At 51.8% G+C, this 21949-nt stretch overlaps 1 protein-coding gene across 1 annotated transcript; it reads left to right on the top strand.

The window, feature by feature from the left end:
- The first annotated feature begins 109 nt into the window (after positions 1–109).
- Positions 110–18751, top strand: DIPK1C (divergent protein kinase domain 1C). Its single transcript, XM_036874308.1, has 4 exons — positions 110–295; positions 8890–9564; positions 13288–13452; positions 17935–18751. Exons 1-4 carry the CDS (start codon positions 110–112, stop codon positions 18133–18135), a joined length of 1227 nt encoding a protein of 408 aa, XP_036730203.1. The 3' UTR covers positions 18136–18751.
- Positions 18752–21949: the final 3198 nt, after the last annotated feature.

Below are 21949 nucleotides of genomic sequence, written 5' to 3'. Positions count from 1 at the left end.
CCCGCGCCCCCTCCCCTCCGCCCGCGCTGCCTCTCCCCCGCGCCCCTCCCCCGCCGGGCCGCCGAGCCCAGAAGCGAGCGCGGGGCGCTGGGCGCCGGGCGGGCGGGCCATGGCGCGGGCGCGGGCGGCGGGCTCGCGGGGCCGGCCCGGGCGGTGCGGGCGGGGCGCGCTGCTGGTCTGCGTCGCGTGGACCGCGGGTTGGGTGCTGGCGGCCGCGCTGCTGCTCCGCGCGCACCCGGGCGTCCTCTCCGAGCGCTGCACCGACGAGAAGAGCCGGCGCATCCTGACCGCGCTGGTAGGTGCCGCCGCCGCCGCCGCCGCACTGCCCCGCGCCGCGCGCCCCGGGGGCAGGGCTGGGACACCCTCCGCGGGCCCCGGGAGCCGGGGACTCGGGCACGGCCGTGGGCCGAGGGGAGGGGGCCCGGACACGGTGCGTGGGATGCGGTCTCCAGTGTGGGACTCTGTCCGGGAGTCCTCCGTGCGCGGGCGGGGATGTCTCCCCCCGTTTCGCCCAAATTGGTCCTTTGTCCCAAGAGAGTCTTCCTGCCCGACTGCTCTCCCGCCGCCCCCAGCCCGCGCTCCTAAAGCAAGTGTTCGGGTCTGCTCCCAGTCTCCCGACTCGGACAGCGGGGCTCGGGGCGCGGGCCGCTGAGGGCTCGGGTCGGGGACACCACGCCCCTGCCGCTGGACTCGCCGTTCGGTCGCTCGGCCGCTGTTCGGCGAGTCCAGCCTGGGCTGCACCTCGCCGAGCCCCGTGCAGACGGCTCGTAGGACCCCCGCCCCGCTGCGCCCCAGAGCCGCGGCTCTCCCCGGCGCGGTCTGCGGGACCCAAGACAGAGCGCGTTCAGGCGAGCGGAGCGCGAGGGAGGCGGTCGGACCCTGGGGTCCGAGCGGGGTCTCCGGACAGGGGAGGGCCGGGGGTCTCCATAGCTGAGCCCGGCAATTAGGGAGAGAAAGAAACGCCTGGGCTTACAGGCTGCTGCTGCGCGTTCTGGGCCCCAGAGGCTCATTAGTTGATTCCGAACGCTGGCTGCTCTTTGGTCTGTTTGGTTCGGAAGATGATGCGCATTAGGAGACTTGGATAAAGGTAGGAATCCCTAAAAGGAAGGCCAAGAAAGGTGAAGGTAACGGCAACTATTGTTACATTGATTGAGTGTTCACTTCCTAAAATACTGACATGTAAGCATTTGGTGTGAAAAATGATCTATTTTCTAAGAGACCTTCAAGAAACGCATGGGAAGTTTTCAGTCCAATTGCTTGCATCTGGGTGAGCCTTTTGAGATTGTAGGTTTTCAAAACGTGGTAGCATAAAGGCTTTCAACTAAATGATTTTTTTTAAAAGTGAGATTGGAAAAACTAAAGGAATGAGGTGAAACGGACAAGCTAAACCAAATCATTTTTCCTAATTGAGTCTGACGTGTCCTCATGAATTGATCATAGCGTTGATGAGATACTCATCGATTCCCTCCATCCTATCTATCAATAATCTATCCATTTATCTGTTCATTGTTACACTGACGTTCTATCAAGTTTTCTTTAAGTTACAAGAGCTCATTGATTTTCCTCAATAACTCCTCTAAAAATTCCTTTCACTGATAAAGATTTTTTTCCCTCTGTTTTGGGGAGACTGATTGACTAATTATAGTGAAAAATGAATACCTGGGCCAGGATGAATATCCATGTACCAAAAATAATAGTCTTTTAGATTAAAATAAAAAACAAACACTATTTTTCATTTCTTTACCTTTGGTGAGAGAAGGCCTAATGGAAATTAAGTAATCTAGTATAACTTAAGTCACTGCTAATCATAACTTTCCCAGCATTCCAGCTCATAAATTAAAGCCAATTCTGTTTGGAGGCTGAACCAACATATCTCCTGTGGCAGCCAATCTTCCCTGTTGCCAAAAGAACAATCTGAAATACCATGTCTGTCTGTCTGTCTGAAGTTCACCTGACTGGTTCTCAATGACCTGATTTTGGGGGGAGCATCATTTGGAGGCCCCCGTTGAGGCCGCCGTTTCTCACGCTCTGCTCAGGACCTGACTTTCCCTCTCTACCCTCTCCATTCTGGATTTGCTGGCGGGAACCCCACACAGCACCGTGGCTCCCTTTCACCCAGGACACTGTGAACTAGACTGAGGTTTGAATAGGACCCCAGTCTCCACATCCCAGACTCTGCCGGGCCCTGGCGGCCACGCAGAGGCTGGCATTGTGGCACTGTGGCCTCCCAGGACTGAATCGAGCCTCTGTCTCTCAGCTCTGCCGGTCCTTTCAATTCATTCTGCCTGGCTTTTATCCTTAATAATAAAACTGGCTGTTATTTTTCTGACTGGCCTCCAGACTCTCATTAGCTTTCACTCTGAATCCCAGAGCGCAGAAGGAATGGCTGCAGCTGAGCCAGAGGGAACCCCTTTCCCTTGGGCGGAGCCAAGGGAGTTGTGAACCTCTGAGCACGTTCCCGGGCCCTCATGCCAGGCAGGTGAACACTGCTGGCCCGTGGAGGAGTCTGAGGGTGAAGCTGAGGGGCTGGTTAGGAGCGGGGAGTCATGGGTGCTGGTGCCCCCCCGAGCCTCACCGCACCTCTGGAGGGGGCCCACCACACTCCAGTCTCAAGAGACAGTGTTGGAAGAGCCAGCTGGATTGGTTCCAGAGTCGAGCCCAGGTCTTCCAGCTTCAGAATTTTCTGGGCAGACGGCAGCCCTCCTTTTTCCTGCGGCTTTACAGCTCACCCCGTAATCAAGACATCTCTGTGCGGTTTCCAGAGCCCCACCTTCCCAGGGAACCGTGTCAGCAGGCTGTGCCAGGCTGACTAGCGTGGGGTCGGACTGTTCACAGGCCCGGCTTCCAGTCCTGCAGGCAGAGCGCCTCCCAGGGCGGCGGGCCGTGTGCTGCGGGTGCCCGTTGAGGCTCACTCGGGGCGGGCTCTGTACTAAGTAGTTTTACACGTATTAATTCACCTGATCGCAGCCTCGGGGGGGGGTACGTACTTCTATTCCTCCCATTTCACAGATGGCGAAACCAAGCCCCAGAGAGGTGGAGTAACTTGTCCCGATTCGCACGGTTACTGTGTCGTGGAGCCAGGATGTGACTCTGGTAGTAGAGACCCCGTGACAGGACTGGCTCCTCCAATACTGAAAACCATAAGTAACAACTGGGCATACTGAACCCTTCCACAGCGCATCACTTTCAAAGCATCTCAAAAAGATTCCCACAGACTCTCTGTTATTCAGAAGGTTTACGTCCCTCCAGGCTAGTTAGATCTTGATGTGACTCAATTTAGTTGCCTACATCTGGAATTTCTTTTTAACAGGGCAGGCTTATCTTTCTTTGCTCTGATAGAAACCCAAGGTCCCAGCGGGACTACAGCATCCAGGGCACATACCCAGAGAGATATTATAGCAGGGAATGACTCTACTTTCCTGAGTGCTTTGGCCACGTTTGTAATGTCTATCTTCTAAGCTGTCCAGGGGTCGAGAGGGGTTGCAGAGTGGCCTGGCTAATTGCTCTGAGATTCTGCAATGCACAGTAACTGCTCCGTGAAGGAATTCCATTGTGAGATATGAGGGCTGCTAACCGCATAGGAACTTAATTCTCCTTAAAAACAAAAACAAACACACAAAAGAAAACCCAGCCCTTGGGCATGACCTCTGAGACCCTGTCACCGGTTTCCCAGACTAGAGAGGACAGGTTTTGTTTTTGCCTGAGAACCGAGATACAAGCCAGAGAGGGAGGTTCTAAGGAACCACCACTGAGAACGCTTTCTACAAGAACTGGGGCTGCTGGGAGTGTGCGTTTGCACATTTGCACACAACCTATAAGAAATATGAATTCGCTGTTTCATCAATTTTTAAAAAAGCCAGTTAACTACAATGAGACTTTATTAACTTGGTTTTTTTCCCAGCTTACCTTAAAATCTGATACCTGTGGATTTTGTATGCAAACACATTTGGGTACAGAAATGTACCTGTTCAAGATGGCAGTTAGGGCCTCCTCATATCCAGAGGAAAGTGATTTTTTTAAAATGGAGTTAAAAGTACATTATTTCTATTGAGTTTAAAAAGATGAGCTACCTCAATAGGACATGCTGCTAATAAGGTAATTTCACTCTTGTCTCTACCATGATGACGCTGTTTAATTAGCTTGTAAACTTGTAATCTGTAAATTTACTGGTTTTTAAAAGCCGAGCTAAGTCTTTCTCTGAGTTTAGCAAGCACAGGCATGCAAAAAGCTCCCACAGAACTCACTGGAGCTCTGGTAACCGGAAGAGCCACCGTGGATGAATTTTACATTCTGTATCAGAAGAGTAGGGACTGACATGACAAAAAGGCCTCATCACAAAGGGTGACGACGAAGAACAGCTCTGCACTAACTGCCCTTGCGTACACTTTGCTTTCGTGTAAGCCATCTCCCATGACAAACGAGGTAGCCGGGGCATGGAAAGTTAGGTCATAAACCTAGGACAACACCTCCAGTAGCCGGTGGCCCGGCAGGGCTCTGGGCGCCCAGCCCCACCGCCCGCCCTTCCTGATCCGTAGCTTCCCCACAAGCTGCCAGCCGTCTGGAGGCATGCCTATACCTCAACGTGCTGACCTTCAGAAAAATGGCCAAAGGTAACGTTCCCCGCCAAAATCAGCAGACTACATGCCAAATTTCCTTGCAACCCCTGTTTGGAACTGCCTTCTAAATTTGCAGGGGCAAATCTCGTATGGGTTCGATTTGAATTCGATTTCATCGACGCGGTACAGTTTCGTAGAAAACACCATGCTGTGGGGAGCCAGCGGGGGCAGGGGATGGTGCGGTGGCTCACGGGGGTTATTTAATGGAACCTGGGGCAGAGGAGACAAGAATTCCCACTGGCAGGTGGGGCGGCCTCCCAGGGAAGGTGCGTCCGACCCTTGCAGGGGGGAGCGTTCTGTCAGGTGGAGACACAGCAAGTGGCGTTTTGGGCAGGATGCCCAGTCCCTGACGCACTGGCACGTGCTCTAACCCTGCCCTCTGCTCCCCTGAACTGTCTGGTTCTCTGAACACTCGAGCGACTTTGCATCTGTGGGTTCCTCGGCAGGTCATTCCCTGCCCTCTCCCTCCTGGTCCGCTAGGCAGACTCGCAATTCATCTTTCAAAACTGAGCTCGGGTGCATCTCTCCAGGAGGAAGCCTCCCTGGCCCCCTGCCTTCTAATGACCAGGGCTGGAGGGAACTAGAATTCAGAGGCCACCAGGTCCTCTGCACCCATGACCTTGGTTGACCTTTACAGGTCTCCCACGACACAGTGTCATCATCCCCTGTTACAGACTTGGAAACAAGCCACAGGCCAGCAAGAGGCTGAGCCCAGAGGCAAACCCAGTTGGCCCCAAAGCCAGGCCTGGCCATGTGCCTTTCTTGCTTACACTCCACTGTCATCTGAGGAGTCTGAAAGGCAGGCACCTCGCTCTGTGACGCCTGAGCCGGGCACCTGTAGCTGCATCGTGGCTCAGCTCACACACGGCACTGTTAGCTGGAAGGTGGCTGGGTGGGCCCGAGGCAGCTTGCCCACGGCCACTCCCCGCCCCCGGGGGTGTGGAGTGGGCTTCTGGGCCCACAGGTGTCTCTCATGGCCAGTGACAATTTCGGCCGCAGTTCCAGATGAGGAGAGTGAAGGCCCTGGGCAGTCACAGCTGACACCCTCAGCACTCCCCGCTCTCGTGCTGTGGCCCAGCCAGGGCCCACGCTCCTATCTTGCCCTCCCCACGTCTCTCCTCGGCCTCCCCTCTCCCTTCTGCCCAGCACAGCAGGATTCTGAAGCTCACAGCTCAGGACCCACCTCCTCCTACCAAACTCGATTGTATCACCTGCTTTTCTTTCTTTTCCAGTTCTGTTCTGTCCTTCATACAAAAACACCTTTGATTAAACTACAAATCTGACGACACTCTAAAAAGGATTATGGAATTGAATTAAACCATTTTGGATATTGCCTTAGGGGCTTTATAAGGCAATCAAGAAATAAATGTTGGGCTTCCCTGGTGGCGCAGTGGTTAAGAATCCACCTGCCAGTGCAGGGGACACGGGTTCTTCGACCCCTGGTCCGGGAAGAGCCCACATGTCACGGAGCAACTAAGCCCGTGCGCCACAACTACTGAGCCTGCGCTCTAGAGCCCACGAGCCACAACTACTGAAGCCCGCGCGCCTAGAGCCCGTGCTCCACAACAAGAGAAGCCACCGCAATGCGAAGCCTGCGCGCCGCAACGAAGAGTAGCCCCCGCTCACCGCAACTAGAGAAAGCCCGCGCGCAGCAACAAAGACCCAACGCAGCCAAAAATAAATAAATTTATTTTTAAAAAAAAAGAAAGAAAGAAATGTTGCCTTTTCTTATCAGGCTTATTACAGAGATGTGAAACTCTGTAAATACCAGATAAAATAGGACAAAGCTGCAGCAAATAAAATGAACACCCCACATTACTTCCGTCATTCACATCTTTTTTTACTCTTGGGAGTCTCAATCATTTAAACCTTTCATTACCACCTTACCTCTAAGATTATCCTGAAAGGTCTCAGAGGAACCAGAATCAGCTGATGCTTTCTTCCGAGGCACCGTGATATGGAAGCAACTCCAAGCAAAGAGAGTCACTCAGAGGGTCCTTATCCCTTTGATGCTCCTCATGACCCCATGCCTTGGAAAGAGGTACCAGGATGAAAAGTAAAAGGATGGCATTTGACCAAAATGGTGTTAAGTTAAATTGCAAGATGTACACAGTATCAAGTGTATTTAAAACAGTTTCATGGGTGTTTATTAATACAGCTGCATTATGGTTGCCTGTTTTCCAAAGACAAAAAGCCAGCCCCAGGCAAACAGGGGGCACTCCCAGACTCCCAAGATCGGGACTCCATCGCGTGCATCTTTGGGTTTGGCAAGTGTGACATCCCCACCACCCAATACGGTGCGGTGCCGAGATCTAACGCGGCAAAGGAGAAGCAGCTTGTGGGAGCCCCTCAGCAGGAAGCTGGGCTTGTCTTCGTCCTTTTGGGCTGTTGTCCAGTTACTGCCTGAAACGGTCCCTGAAATCCAGATACTTGTTTCAAGAACAGGGAGTATATCTTTTTAATAAGTGTTTTGGTCATATGCTTTGAACAAGTCACTGAGAGTATTTATAAAGATCCACAATTCCTTATCCAATGCTCTGTGGCCAGGCCTGTTTTGGAATTCACACTGTTTTGGGTGTTAGATAATATGCAGCATATATATACTTTCTATTTTGCATATGAGGCAGCACCAGTAATCAAACAAATCCAGCTGATTAATAACTCTGCAGCAAAGTATATGCAAAGTCACAGGTCAAATACATTCAGACCATAAATAGGCTCTCATCTTTTCAGTCGAATTTGACACTCCATGAGGGCGAATGAGTCATGGAAAAACTTGTAGTTTTCAGAGCTTTTTGGATTTGGGGATTATTCACATATCCAAGCATTGGAGGTATATTTTCTGACTTGAAGGAGCTGTATATAATCTACTTGGGGTTAATAAAGCTGAGCAGCACGGAACAACCAGAGAGTCTGGCCAGCGTATAATTACATACCTGACCTGCCTTTGCCCACGTGGGAGGAAGACGCATCTGGGGGGAAACAGGTGGAGTCAGGAAATAGGCTCAACCCTAATAAACGTGGGTCCAGAGGTTTAGGTTTCCTGAAAGAGATAAAAAAGAAAGAGAACAGAATAATAATCCTCCCTTTCAATCGGTTTCACACTGGCATCTCCTGCTCCCCCTCTAGCAGGTCTGAAGGACAGGGCCTGGCTGGACCGTATTCTTAGGACGGATGCTTGTAGTGTCGTGGTGGGGTCACCAGGTCCCCCACTGGGCCCAAGAGCCTGACGTTTAGGAGAAGTTCCCCATTTCAGGGTCCCTGAGTGCCTTCCTCACCACCCCCAGGAACCGAACACGCCCCGCTTCTGGAATTTACCCTGCAGGGCTCCTCCTCTGCAGGCGCCCGGTGCCTGCCCTGCGAGCCACGAGGCCTCTTCTACCTCCTGTTTCCTGCAGCGGGCTCTCCAGACCCCGCAGTGCCCCCGAGCCTGCTGGCCTTACAGCCACACCGCTTCCCGGCGACCACAATGGGCGCAAGGAGCGGTTCTAGAGGAAGGGCCATTCCTGGGGTCGCCGGGGACCCACCTCCCGAGGTCTGGCTGACCTGTACTTGACCGGGGGTTGAAAGCTCTCTGGGTGACCCTGATGTGAAGCCAAGAGTTGGGAACCACGGGCCTGGCCCAGCCCTTTCACTGATAGTCAAGGAAACTGAACGCAGATGCAGAAGGCCTTTGCCAGCATCCCCCACCTCAGCTGGAAGTGGGGGAGAGTAGAGACCTGCTTCCTAAGACCTGGGCCTGGGCCTGATGGAGAAACTAGCAAACTTGAGGTGCTCTTTCAAGTCTTTTTTCTTTTTTTAACTTAAATGTATTTATTTATTTTGGCTGCGTTGGGTCTTCGTTGCTGCGTGCGGGCTTTTTCTGGTTGTGGCAAGTGGGCTCAGAAGTTGTGGCACACGGGCTTCAGTAGTTGTGGCACACGGGCTCAGTAGTTGTGGCACGCGGGCTTCAGCAGTTGTGGCTCGTGGGTTCTAGAGCGCAGGCTCGGTAGCTGTGTCACACGGGCTTAGTTGCTCCGCGGCACGTGGGATCTTCCCGGACCAGGGCTCGAACCCGTGTCCCCTGCATCGGCAGGCGGACGCTTAACCACTGCGCCAGCAGGGAAGCCCTCAAGCCTTTCGCTTCATCATTCCTCTCTGACCCGAGCAGCCGCGTGGTTCACTCTGGTGAAGGTTCTCTGCACAGCTGCTAGGAGCGTGCTGGGCGCCGGGACCAGCCTCGTGTCTATGCGCTGCCCCTCCGCCGTGTGACCCACTGCCCCCTTCCTTCCAGTGCCAGGACTACCGGGGCGGCACACTCGGAGGAGACCTGTGCGAGGACCTGTGCGTGGCGGGGCAGCTACGGTACCGGCGCTGCCTGTACTACGAGCGGGGCAAGAAGGTGCTGCAGGCTGACTGGCGCGGCCGGCCCGTGGTCCTCAAGTCCAAGGAGGAAGCCTTCTCCAGCTTCCCGCCGCTCGGCCTCCTGGACGGCCAGCCCGAGGCCGGCGGCCCCGGCTTCCCGGAGGCAGAGCTCCTCCTGCTGGCGGCCGGGGAGGTCAAGAGCGCGCTGGGCCTAGAGCTGGCCGAGGGCGGCCTGGGGCGGCTGGGCCTGGGGCGGCGGGGGCCCCGGCTGCGCGGTCAGCTGGCCAGCCTGTGGGCGCTGCTGCAGCAGGAGGAGTTCGTCCTGCTCAGCCTGCTGCGGGGCCGCAGCCCGCACGCGCCGCCCGTGCTGGGCTCCTGCGGCCACTTCTACGCCGTGGAGCACCTGGCCGCGGGCAGCCCCCGCCTCCGGGCCCTCTTCCCCCTGGACGGCGCGGCCCGCGGAGGCCGGGCCCAGGCGCGCGCGCTCAGCGGCGTGGCGCTCAGCTTCCTGGACATGGTCCGCCACTTCGAGCATGACTTCTCGCACCGCCTGCACCTGTGCGACGTCAAGCCCGAGAACTTTGCCATCAGGAGCGACTTCACGGTGAGTGGCTGCGGCGTGTGTTTCGCCCGTGGAGGGCAGGCTTGGGTCCGGGTGGTCCTAAACGAGGGGGGTTCTGAAATCGGGGGAGACCCTGCAGCGTTATGCAACCTTCTAGCCAGGACAACCTCGACCTGCCAAACCTTCCGAGTGGGAATGAGAGAATTTAAAGAACAGAGGCGCCTGCCCGGTGCCGAACTGGGAGGACAGCCGCTAGCAGCGGGAGGCGCCGTCTGTCCTCCTCGAGGGCTGCTCTGTTGCCTCCAAAGCGACTTAGCGCCTTCTTAGGGCTGTTTTGAAAGCAAGCAAATTGTGCAGCAAACAGTCTTCAGGAGACGAGGCGCCTCGGAGGATGAGGAGAGAGGCCGGCCTTTGGGGGCTTTTGTACAAAGGCTCAGTAGGGGGACAGTTTTCAAGCTGTCCATGCTCTAGGATGATGGGCAACTTTTCTTTTTTTTTTTTTTTTTTTTTTATTATTGTAAGTTTTAATTTTCTATTTTTTTTTTTTTTAATGCTATTCTTGTCTGCTTACATTCTTTTTATGTATGTATGTATGTATGTATGGCTGTGTTGGGTCTTCGTTTCTGTGCGAGGGCTTTCTCTAGTTGTGGCAAGTGGGGGCCTCTTCATCGCGGTGCGCGGGCCTCTCACTATCGCGGCCTCTCGTTGCCGAGCACAGGCTCCAGACGCGCAGGCTCAGTTACTGTGGCTCACGGGCCGAGTTGCTCCGCGGCATGTGGGATCTTCCCAGACCAGGGCTCGAACCCGCGTCCCCTGCATTGGCAGGCAGATTCTCAACCACTGCGCCACCAGGGAAGCCCCTTTTTTTTTTAATAATGTTTTTTTTTAATTTATTATCTATTAATTTATTTATGGCTGTGTTGGGTCTTCGTTTCTGTGCGAGGGCTTTCTCTAGTTGCGGCAAGCGGGGGCCACTCTTAATCGCGGTGCGCGGGCCTCTCACTATCGCGGCCTCTCTTGTTGCGGAGCACAGGCTCCAGACGCGCAGGCTCAGTAATTGTGGCTCACGGGCCTAGTTGCTCCGCAGCACGTGGGATCTTCCCAGACCAGGGCTCGAACCCGTGTCCCCTGCATTGGCAGGCAGATTCTCAACCACTGCGCCACCAGGGAAGCCCCGCAACTTTTCTAATACTTTCTTCTGGAGAGGTTCTAGTTTCCCTTCTGTGGGTAAGACTTCTAGAGGGACAACTGGCGTTTTGGTGCCTTACACAAGGGAAAGTCCTGCCCCGGAGGACACGTCAGCCTCTGCACGCTCTGCAGGAGGCAGGTGAGTTTTATGTCCCACTCCAGGCAGTGCCGGCCTACAAAGAATGAACCGCGGTGGAGAAGCAGCAGGAGGACTGGCGCTCCGGGTGGGCTGTGGCCCTCTGTGTGGTAAAAGCAGGCCCTCCAGGGCTTCCCTGGCGGTGCAGTGGTTAGGAATCTGCCTGCCGATGCAGGGGACACGGGTTCGAGCCCTGGTCTGGGAAGATCCCACACGCCGCGGAGCGACTAAGCCCGTGAGCCACAACTACTGAGCCTGCGCGTCTGGAGCCTGTGCTCCACAACGGGAGAGGCCGCGACGGTGAGAGGCCCGCGCACCGCGATGAAGAGTGGCCCCCGCTCGCTGCAACTGGAGAAAGCCCTCGCGCAGAAACGAAGACCCAACACAGTCAAAAATAATAATATAAATAAATAAATTTAAAAGCAAGCCCTCCAGGTGATTCTGATGCGCGCTCAGTGTGAGAACTAGCGAAATGACGGACCAGCAGGTGGGTTCCCCCTTTGGTCCGCGTTGCAGCGGGGAAGGAGCGCTGTCCTTCAGGTAACGTGTAAGAATTGATGACTCGCAGTCATTCACTTTCTCGGGTCCCCCCTTGCAGGTCTTGAGAATCTGTCCAGCGGTTGCAAAAGAATTAGGAAAACATCTTTACTTCTTGCTCCCAAACTGTTGCCAGAAAGTGCTCTTTTCAAACAGATGACGTTTCCTGCTCTAGAGGCACACTTTTCAGTGGAGAATGAAATAATCCTCATCAATCCGTTCTAGTCTGATGCTAGGACCATGTCTGAAGATGATGCAAGTTAGGTAATCTTGTGCAGGAAAAATTTTATGATTCTCCCGATGTTATCTAAGAAACCTCAGGCAGGTTTTTCTGTTCATTTTGTTACTGTTCTTATTTTAGGTGCATAGAGTTATGCTTCCAGTAGCTGTAATCCATTCTACAGCATACACTAAACTTAAGAAATAAATCTGGCTCTTCCTGGGAGATGAGAAGGGAACAATCAGAGCTGGAAGAGAGAAGTAACAGGGAGCTGAAATTCCACCAGGGGCCCAGGGGAAGCTGGGGAGATGGCCAGGAACTATCAAAAGAAGAGAAGGGTCTTGTAGCCCCCCAAATAAATTATGAAAGACAATAGACTCATCAGCACAGCCTCATATATTTTTAGTGTATTAACCAGTATAAATAATGAAATGAGCTCTTTCTTTTGTCTGAATAATAAGATAGGAAAAATTGATTAAAATGATAATTTCTGTTTGCAGAGCCTGAATTAGTAATTAGACAAGGCTCTTAAATAGGGAAAAGTTCCCTGTTCTTTATTTTCGTTATTCTCCACATATTTTGAAATAAAGTACTTTCCCTCCTCTGTTTTACTGAATAATCCCCAAGAAGCTTTACTGCATTCTGGCATCAATCTTGAAGGAAAAAACAGAAACAACAACCTGGGAATGTGCCTCCTGACTTTGCAGAGAATTGAGATGTAAATAAACACTTTTTTGAGACACTACCAAAGGGAGAAGGCTGATATTTTGAGGTTGACCTGTGAAGGCTTGTGAAATGCCACAGCCTCCATTAACCTCATCGAGTCTTCTCTTTAATACCTTGAAGCTATACACTGCTTGATTTGGGCAGAGTCCAGGTTTTCTCAGGTTTGAGCTCATTTTTTTTTTAAATTCAGGTGGTGGAGGAACATCTGCATAATTTAGACATTATTCTTTTTCTGGTTTTGAAGCCTATTTGGGTTGAAGCCAGGAAGATAAATCTGAAATTCCAGGGGCTCATCACATTTTCACGCTGATAGTGGGACTTAGTTTTTGATGCTGCTGGATCAGGGTCCATACGTATCGACCCTAATTTGGGAACTTTGGCTTTGCCACTCCCTGCACTCCCCCTGCTCCCCGCAGCTGGAAACCAGTCAACTCAGGTAACAGACAGCATAAACAGACGGTACTGCCCACCCCACTCTCACCATCACACCCTCCACCTGTCCCTTGAATGTAATCTTCTTTTGTTGCTTATATTCATAGGGATAGATAATCTGTGTCTCACAGCTTTTGTATTCCTGAGCCTTGAATGTCAGAAACCAAAGTGATAAAGCAACAGAAGGGGAAATCAATTCATTTTAAAGATACTTCAGAGATTCAACTTTTAAATCTGAGAAAACTTTTAAAGATGAAAAGTGATGCTAGTTCCACATTCTAGGCTTTCACTAGTGACCACAAAGGTTCTTTTTGCAGTTAAAGCCTTGCCATACCGTCTGTGCCAGGGGCTTGTATGTCCCCAGCACAACCTGGCTCCTCTTCCCTGCTGGCAGATTTCTGTGACCCCTGAAGTCTGTGACACTTGCACCTGCAAAGGGGCACAGGGGTGGGGTGGTACTGCAGGGCTCCCTCGGTGCCGCGGCCTTGGGGGTCCTCTTGAGAGGCGTGTGCTGTTTCAATTACAGGTGGTGGCTATTGACGTGGACATGGCCTTTTTTGAGCCTAAAATGAGGGAGATTCTTGAGCAGAACTGCACGGGAGATGAAGACTGCAACTTCTTTGACTGTTTTTCAAAGTGTGATTTGCGAGTGCACAGGTGTGGAGCCCAGAGAACCAACAGCAACCTGCAGGTGAGCAATGCTGCTGTCCTCTCTGGGGGGGGACCCTGTCCTCTTTGGGGGGGACCCTGTCCTCTCTGGGGGGGATCCTGTCCTCTCTGGGGGGGACCCTGTCCTCTTTGGGGGGGGACCCTGTCCTCTCTGGGGGGGACCCTGTCCTCTCTGGAGGGGGGGACCCTGTCCTCTCTGTGGGGGGATCCTGTTCTCTCTGGGGGGGGACCCTGTCCTCTCTGTGGGGGGATCCTGTCCTCTCTGGGGGGGGACCCTGTCCTCTCTGGGGGGGATCCTGTTCTCTCTGGGGGGGACCCTGTCCTCTCTGGGTGCCTCTGCCTGCCACACTGTGACATCCCGGTGATGTAGCTGAAGGTCATCATCACCCTTGCCATATCACCTGGGCTCGGTGTGTCCAGTAAGGGCAGGGATGGTGGGAGATGGGGATCATTTGTTCTTAGTCGTCTACCCTGGAGGTTGTCGGCCAAGTGACCCCATGGGGCTAATGGATGGTGCTCCCAGCACAGCCTTTACTGGGTCCCCCAGAGCCATGGGGACTTGGGTAGCCCTTCTCTCTGGGTCTAATTTCTGCATCTACACACACACACTCCCCCAGAATGAGCACCCAGAGACAGATTCACCAAGGATAAATCTAGAAAAAGGGCAAAGCAGTCCTGAAAACTGGCCAAACCAGAGAGGGTGGGCGACACCACAGATCCGACAGGCAAGGGGTTAGGCCAGCAGGTGGTTAATAGAGGGAGAAAGTGCATGGGTCCCACATCCAGGAGACCAGTGATAAGTAGGAACCCATCTTCCAGCTCTCAGATCTGGTCTAGAGTGAGGGAGACCCAGATGTGGGGCTGGAGACCCCTGCACTGGGAAGACATCTCCCCTCTTGCGGCAGAAGCTGTCTGCTCCCGGCCCTCACTCCAGGCCCTCAGGTGGGTGTGGATGAGCCGGGCTCACAGGTTTTGATCACAACCAGGAAGAGGTCATGGCAGGGAAGCTGGGCGCACCTCCACCACCGCTGATCTGTGCTCTAGCGTCAGCCTTCCTACTCTGTCATTCTCCCATCCGGTCCACTCTGCAGTCTCACCTCCACCACAGTCTGTTCCTCCCTACAGCCCTCCAGCCCATAAGGCCAATATAACCCCGGTGCACACCTGGTGATGGGGCCAGAGCCTGGGGCTGAGTCACGCCGGCACAGAGGACTGACCTGGGGAGACCTGGACGGTTGTGTAGTTAACCTGGCGGTCCTGGACCAGGCCGAACAAGGCCCTGGCTTGGCAGCCTCTCCAACTTAACATGGGCTCACACCCTCGGCGGGTCTGCAGCGCAACCATTCTTCTCCAGATGTGGGAACAAGATGCTTTCACTAGAGCATCAACCACCCTGTGGCCTCAAACCACAAAGTGAAAACACTAACACCTGCCCTCTGCAGCATAACTGGAGACTAGGGTTGTATCCTTAACATATAAACGGCTCTTACAGAGCCGTTAAGCGGTGAGAGGTACACACACACACAACTGGCAAGAGAAGAACATATGACAGATACACGGGAGCTGAAATGCAGACGGCCAGAGAACCTGGAAAATATTTAATCTTACTAGTCAAAGACATGCAAATTAAAACCCAGCGATAATAATTTTTTACTTTTAACTATTGGGAATAGTTGTTAAAATGCTATTAATTAACAGGTGAGGCTTCAGAGAAATATAAGTAAGAGTCTATATTGTTAACGTGATTGTAAAATTCTACATCCCTCTGGAGGGTGCATGACTGTTGGAAATACTCACTCTCTTTAGCTGAGCAATTTCATTTGTGCACCTTTTCCGATTATTGCCTTTGAATAAAGACCTAGAAACGAAATTACGCTTCCTTTAAGGATATGAGAAAATATGAAGCATTCATTAAGCGAAAAAATGCAGGTTACAAATCAGTATTTACCCATGATCTCATTTTCGTTAAGTAGTATGTGATTGGGAAAGAAGATATCAAAACGTCAAAAGCAATTACTTACGGATGATAGGATTACAGATAATTTTTATTTTCTTCCTTTTGCCCTATATTTTATAAATTTTCTACGGTGGTATGTATTACTTTTCTAACTTACACTTTTACTCAAAAAAAAAAAAAAAATCCCTGCCCTGCATCAGCTGATTGACAGATCAAAGGAATAGGAATAGAATTTTTTAAAATTGCAGAAGTAGACCTAATGACATATGGTCATTTAGTATGTTATAAAGGCAGCCTCTCAGGCCAGTGGGAGGGAAGCTGGGTTATACAGTGAGTGGTGCTGGTAAAGTGGGTATTCGGCAACAACAAACGATCACATTAACTCCTGGTTCACTCCTTATATCAAACTAAACTCCAGATGACTCAAACACTTGCACCTAAAAAATGGAATCCTGAATGTTCCAGAAAAAAACTGGGAGAATTTAAAGTATTATCCTAGAGTTCGGAGGCCTTTCTAAGTACAGAACAAAGCTCAGAGGCTATAAGAGGAACAACTGACACATTTAACCATTTAAAAAAAAAATCCACGTGGCAAAAACCAAACAAAGTTACAAAAAATATGAGCAAATTTAAAGGTTAAATGAGAAAACTGGCAAAATATTTGCAACTGCTCTTACAGACGAGGAGCATAGAGGACAGAGACAGCCCTTATCTGTCTGAGACTCAGAGCTGCTGAGACTCAGAGCATCCCCCAGCATCGTCCTTGGCTCACGGTAACCCCACATCCCAGGGGCAGCGTCTAGTGATTGGTCAGTGGGGAGGGGGGAAATGCAAAGCCCAGCCCCCTGGCCTCTATAAGGAACAACTCTGTAGGCCATTCCAGTACCAGAAGTTTTCCTTCTCCCTTAGTTCCATGGAAAGATGGTTCCTGAGAACGCCCCTCAATAAATCCCTGCATGCAAACCTCCACCTTACAGTCTGCTCCCCAGGAAACCAATCTAAGCAGGGGACTAATGTCCTTAATATATAAAGAGCATTTACATATCAATATGAAAAAAGTTAACAATCTGATGGAAATGTGGGCAAAGAACATCACCTTGACCACTCACTGGAAAGGAAGCACAGATACTTTCAACCTGACTGATAAGAAGAGCAATACAAATTAACCCATTTTCATTCAACAGCTGACAAAAAAGAAAGACAACACGTGTTGTTGAGGGCATTCTTGTCATACGCTGCTATGAGAGTGTAACTCGGTACAACTTTTATGGGGTCAATCTGGCAATATCAAAACAAAAAATGTGCATACCCCTTAGCCCAGAAATTTCATTTCCAGAAATTTAGTCATATGCAAAATAAAAAAGAAATATCTGCAAGATATGTATTGCAGCATTTTTCATAATAGCAAAAGTTAGTGAACAACCTAAATTTCCATCAATAGGGAACCAGATAAATAATTTATGATATGCATTTGAGGTACAGCCATTAAAACAAATGGAATATCCTTATAAGGACTGATTTGGAAGGCTCTCCCTGATATTTCGTTAAATGGGAACGGAAGCTATAGAACAGTGTGTGTAATGTACTCCCATCCATGTAAAGTAAAAGAAAAAAGAAATGCATGTATATTTATAGACTCTCCAGAAGGACATTCAAGGGAGTGGTTGCCTCTCAGAGCCAGGAGCCGAGTGTCTGGTTGTCAGGAGTGGGATGGAGACTTAAGATTACAGCCTATCTTTTGGGACATTTTCAATGTTTGCCCGTGAAAATGTATTATCAACTCAAAAGAGAAATAAGATAATTTGTTTTTAAACAGAATCCTCAGTCTTGCAGAGGTTGGGAAACACAAGTCAAAATTATAGAAACAGTAGCTCTATAAAATTGAGGCATTTGTTAGTTGAGTCTAATATAAAGTGTGACATAGAAAAATGGAGCAGAATATTAATTATGCAGCGCTCCGTCCAACAGGGAGGAAACCATGAAGGCTGTAAAACGGACAGCGTGTTTAAATGCAGAATTTAAAGAGATCTTCAGCCTCAGTGAATTTCATACCCAAGGAGAATTAAAGGCTGTGAGACAGTGGCTTAATTTTTACTTCTAAAATAAAACATCTCAAAGTCTCGTCAAAAAGAGTCTGCAGCCTTTCCCTTCCCATATACTTTTTTTTCAGTGAGCCTCAAGTACTATCACGTTTGCATACCCCTTGTCACCAGCGTGTCCTGGGGCCCTCAGGACAACCCTGCCAGGCGGCGATGACTGTCACCGTGACCAACCTATGGATAAGAAAGTGCGCCCTCAGGGGTGCGGTGACGGAGGGGCTGGCGGCCTTGGGCCTGCCCAGGGCCCAGTCCTTACGCAGCAGCCCCCGCCTGTGACTTTCTGCTGCGGTGCCCTCAGTCCTTTCTGAGTGTCACCCGGAGCTTCCCCCTCGGCATTTCCACCGCACCCGGGGTGGCCTTCTCCCCGCTGGGCGGGTTAGGGTCCAAGAGGGGCCCTTCCAGGAGGCCCCCAGGCCTGACCTGACAGACCCCTCCCGCCCTCCCCCAGGTCGTCTGCGACAAGATCCTCCGCCACTGGTTCTCCTCGCCGCGCCGCAGCCCTGCCGTGTCGGCCCCGCTGCGGCGGCAGCTGCGGGCGGCGGTGCTCGAGTGCGCGGCCCCGGGGGCCCAGGACGCGGCGCCCCGCGTGCTCGCGAAGCTGCGGCGCCTCCTCCAGGCCGCGCTGCGGGAGCTGCAGGAGGACAAGTAGCCGCGGCCCCCGCGCGGTGAAGGGAGCGCGTCCGCGGCTCGGTCAAGGGCCTCGGGGACACTTACTGTGTGCGGAGGGGGCCGCCCGGCGCTGTTCGTCCCTCGGCCGCCTCCTCCCTCTGCTCTGCTCTGAGGACCCCCTCCGGGCCTCGCCCGTCACCCCTTCGAAGTGACACGAGGGAGAGGGTCCCCGCGCCGCGTTCTCGGAAGGAGGCTCCGCTGTGCTGGAGCAAGAGCCCTGCCGCGTCCCTGCAGACGTCATCACGTCACAGAGCGCACCTGCGTGTGCGCGCGCGCATGCGCGAGGGTGAGTGCGCACGTGGCCGTGAGAGTTGCGCAGGTGTGTGGACGTGTGTGCACGCGTGTGTGAGCAGGTGGGTGTGAGCGGGTGAGGGTGTGGGCCTGTGCGCCTCCGGGCGAGGAAGGTGCCTTCTGTGGCGTATCCACTGGCACCGCGGGCCTCGCTAGCAGAGAAGAGTCACCTTGCTTTTGGAATTGAAAACAATAAAAAACCCAAGTCTCATCTCTGGGAACTGTAGTTTGTACTGGCGAGGCTGTGAAAGCACAGTTTACAGTGTTTTTCATTTTGAGGAATGCATGGATTTTACGGATTGTAACATCGGTTTTAGGGAGCACTTCATCTCTTATCACAGCACATCCTCCCTGGGAGCAGGGGTTGCCGGCTTGGTGAATTCAAGGCAGAGCCAGGGCCGGGTGGCCTGTGCTCAGTGCCTGTCTGTGACCCGGCGCCTCTCTGCCGCTCCAGTGAAGACCAGGCCGCAGGCCCCATGTCACCTGTTGGCAGAATTGGTTCCAGGGGGTTCCCGACGCTGCCGCTCTGCTGCAAGAGAGCAAACGGGAGGAAACCGCATGCTGGTCACTCCCCGGGTCGGGCATGTGGAGCCGGCCAGAGGTCTGTCCACCTTGGGGAGGGACACAGGCCGAGTCCACATCCGGGGAGGGTGAGAGCTCAGCAAACCACCACAGGCCACCCTCAAGGTAAACCCACAAAGACTCCAAGAGAGGATTAGGGATTCTGCTGATGGTTTACAAACAGGAGAAGACAAATTAATCTGAAGTTTTAAAATATCACAAATTGACAAATTCCAAGTATTTCTCTTTTCCTTGCCCAAACCCCTTCCGATGCAGACAAAGAGCAATTGCCTATGTATGCTGGTTCGGCTGCATCTGCACTCACCCTGAGGAAGGATGTGTTGGGGGGTGTAGTCTAAGGCCCCCCAGTTCTAACTCTGTGACTCCCCACACTCTGGTTGGAAGGAGCCCTCCCCTCCCCCATCACCACTGGCATTTTCCACATGACTCTGAATTTCATCAACGGCCTCCTCTAATCAAATATATGAACGATCCACTCTGCCTAGCAGGCAGTAAAAATCCACGTCTGTCACTTTTGTGGCAGAAGTAAATTAAAACTAAAGTTTGAGCACAGACGCTGGATTAGTAGATTCTAAAAGAAAAGAGAATTGGCTGCGGTGTGCCCAGCGGAGGCTTGTTGCACCTGAGCTGTGCTATTCGAGGTTGTGTCTGCAGTGGTGAGGGTCTCAATGAGCCTCGGGACCCTCAGGGCAGGTTCTCTTTCTGAGCCAAAGGTTCCCACGAAGACGGTGAGAAATAGACGGTGAGGGAGGGAGGCGCAGGGGCTTTGCGGTCTGTGCCCTCAAAACAGTCGGCTTTTGCATTGTGAGGGCACATAGGTCTCCTGTGGTTGCCCTGGGGTAACAGCCCTTCCTTGGCCTTTGAGCTAACTGCCCAGGCAGTGGAGGGAAAAGGTTCCTCTTCACTTCAACCAGAATGGAAACAAATGTTTCTGTTTGTCATGGAGGCTGTGCAATATGTAATTACCCAACACAATAGTGTTTTTATTGCTGAAAAGTGCAGTTTATTCCTTCCCCTGCGTCTGACCACCCATCTCACACACAAACACACACAGACACACACCACGCCCCTTTCCCATCCCGCCTGGAGAATTCCCTCTATGGCAGTATCTCTTAGACTGTGGTGAAGTTCAGTTTTTGTTTTTTTTTTCAATTTTCAAACCCTTGCAAAATAATACTTTTATATAATACAATAAACAAACACTGTATCTGTATTTAATATTTTTAATGTGACAAGTGAGATTGTTTCTTGCTTATCTGATTAAACAACCACCTTATTTGTAGGGGAAAATGTCTGCCTAAATATTTCTATGTTTTGTTTTAATAACATGCATAGTAGACAAAACACGCTCAGTGCTGTGCGAACGGGACTTGAAGAGATTATAAAGTGAGCTCAGCAAGCACGGTTTATTCCTTTTAAAGTTTTATCCAAATTGAAGCAAGTAAGTGCTTTATTCATTTATAATCCCTCATCAGAAGTCAATTTTCACAATTTATCTTAATAAATTATAGTTAAAATGATCTTTTGATGAAATGATTCCAGATTTTATGCCCTGTTGGATTACAGGTGACAAACCTTAACTGCATAGAAATTGTAGGCAGCTCAGGCCACATGCTATGACCGCATGATGCCTGAACTGGTCCACGGGGGGGTGGAGGATGTCAAGTGGCCACAAATGTTTCTAACCCTCCTCTCAGTTCCTATCTCCTCACAGGAAGTGAGTAGCAAGCAGTTCACAGATGTGCCACCTCCAAGAAGTCCTCTAGGCTTGTCTCCCATGGATCTGCCCCCATGTTCGGCACCAGCCATCTGGGAACACCCAGAACAAATGCCTAGCATTTTAACTTAAATTATTGGAAGAGCAGCTATTTTAAAAACTTGATTTGTAAGCTGTTTTTTGAGCAGCTGGGGTGGGAGAGTTAGGCTGGAAATTTCTGAAACCAACGAACATAAAAAGAAACTGTAACATTTACTGTGCTAGTAACTGCAGTGTAGGGGGAAAATGCCACTCTGGCTCTGTAACATACGTGATTTCTCCCACCTTCTGGGTCCTGAAACCTGTGTTGAAGACGTTGATTCTTGACTTTGGCCTTAATCTTGCTCCTTGTGCTTTTCCAGTGGACTGTATTTCATTCCTCTTAAAGATCGCTGAAGTGAAGCTTCATGAGAAATCCCGTGGGAAAATGTTAAGAGCAGATGCATTTGCTGGGCCCACTTTGAGTCCCTTGGTGGGGCACCTGATTGGTGAGGAGTTCCGGTTTTTCTTCCTGTCTTTGGGATAAGTCTCCATGCCCCCCCTTCTCTCTGCTTCTTCCTCGTGGTGCTCTGGGTTCAGCCTTTCTCTCTTTCCTCTTCTAAAACTGCCAGCATCCCCTGTATTTCCCACGAGTCTATGGTATTTTGTTATAGCAGCCTGGGCTGACTAAGAGGACTGTCCTGCCCTGGACGCTGTCCTTGACCCTCCCTGAGAGCGGTGGGCTCAGCAGTGCAGGGGTGCGTGGCAGAGAGCCTGCTAGGGTGTGAGCGGAGCAATGCCGGGGCTGCCAGAGTCTCCAACTGCCACTTACCTGGGAGTGCCCAAGGTGCCTCCTGGGCAGAGCTGCTGGAAATGGCATTGGCCATGAAGAAGGGAGCCAGCTGCCCCCCAGTAAGTCTGACCCGGTGGGAGGGTTGCCTGCGGGAACGGTCTCTCCCTCACCTCCTAGGCCCCGCTTCCCAATGTAGACAGCGCGGACTCCCAGCTAACATCTGTGCCTCTGCGTGTTGGGAGGCTCTGACCCTGCAAGGGCCTCCGTGCCTTGACGCTCCTTGCCAAGCTGCTTTCCTGCAGTGTCCGTTTGCTCTCAATGCCCTGAGCTTGTTAATGCTTCAGAAAGACACTGGAGCCAGGGCTGTGTGCAGGGATCAGGGAGATGCTTGTG

Source organism: Balaenoptera musculus, chromosome 14, assembly GCF_009873245.2.
Source record: "Balaenoptera musculus isolate JJ_BM4_2016_0621 chromosome 14, mBalMus1.pri.v3, whole genome shotgun sequence".
Taxonomy (NCBI): domain Eukaryota; kingdom Metazoa; phylum Chordata; class Mammalia; order Artiodactyla; family Balaenopteridae; genus Balaenoptera; species Balaenoptera musculus.
Note: the sequence above shows the minus strand (reverse complement) of the source record. Positions and strands in the feature narration are given on the sequence as shown.

Excerpts from the sequence above, each read along its gene's own strand:
- DIPK1C (XM_036874308.1), top strand. The coding sequence starts at position 110 with ATGGCGCGGGCGCGGGCGGCGGGCTCGCGGGGCCGGCCCGGGCGGTGC. Across the intron at positions 296-8,889 it reads GGCGCATCCTGACCGCGCTG|TGCCAGGACTACCGGGGCGG; the intron begins GTAGGTGCCGCC and ends CCTTCCTTCCAG. Across the intron at positions 9,565-13,287 it reads CCATCAGGAGCGACTTCACG|GTGGTGGCTATTGACGTGGA; the intron begins GTGAGTGGCTGC and ends TTTCAATTACAG.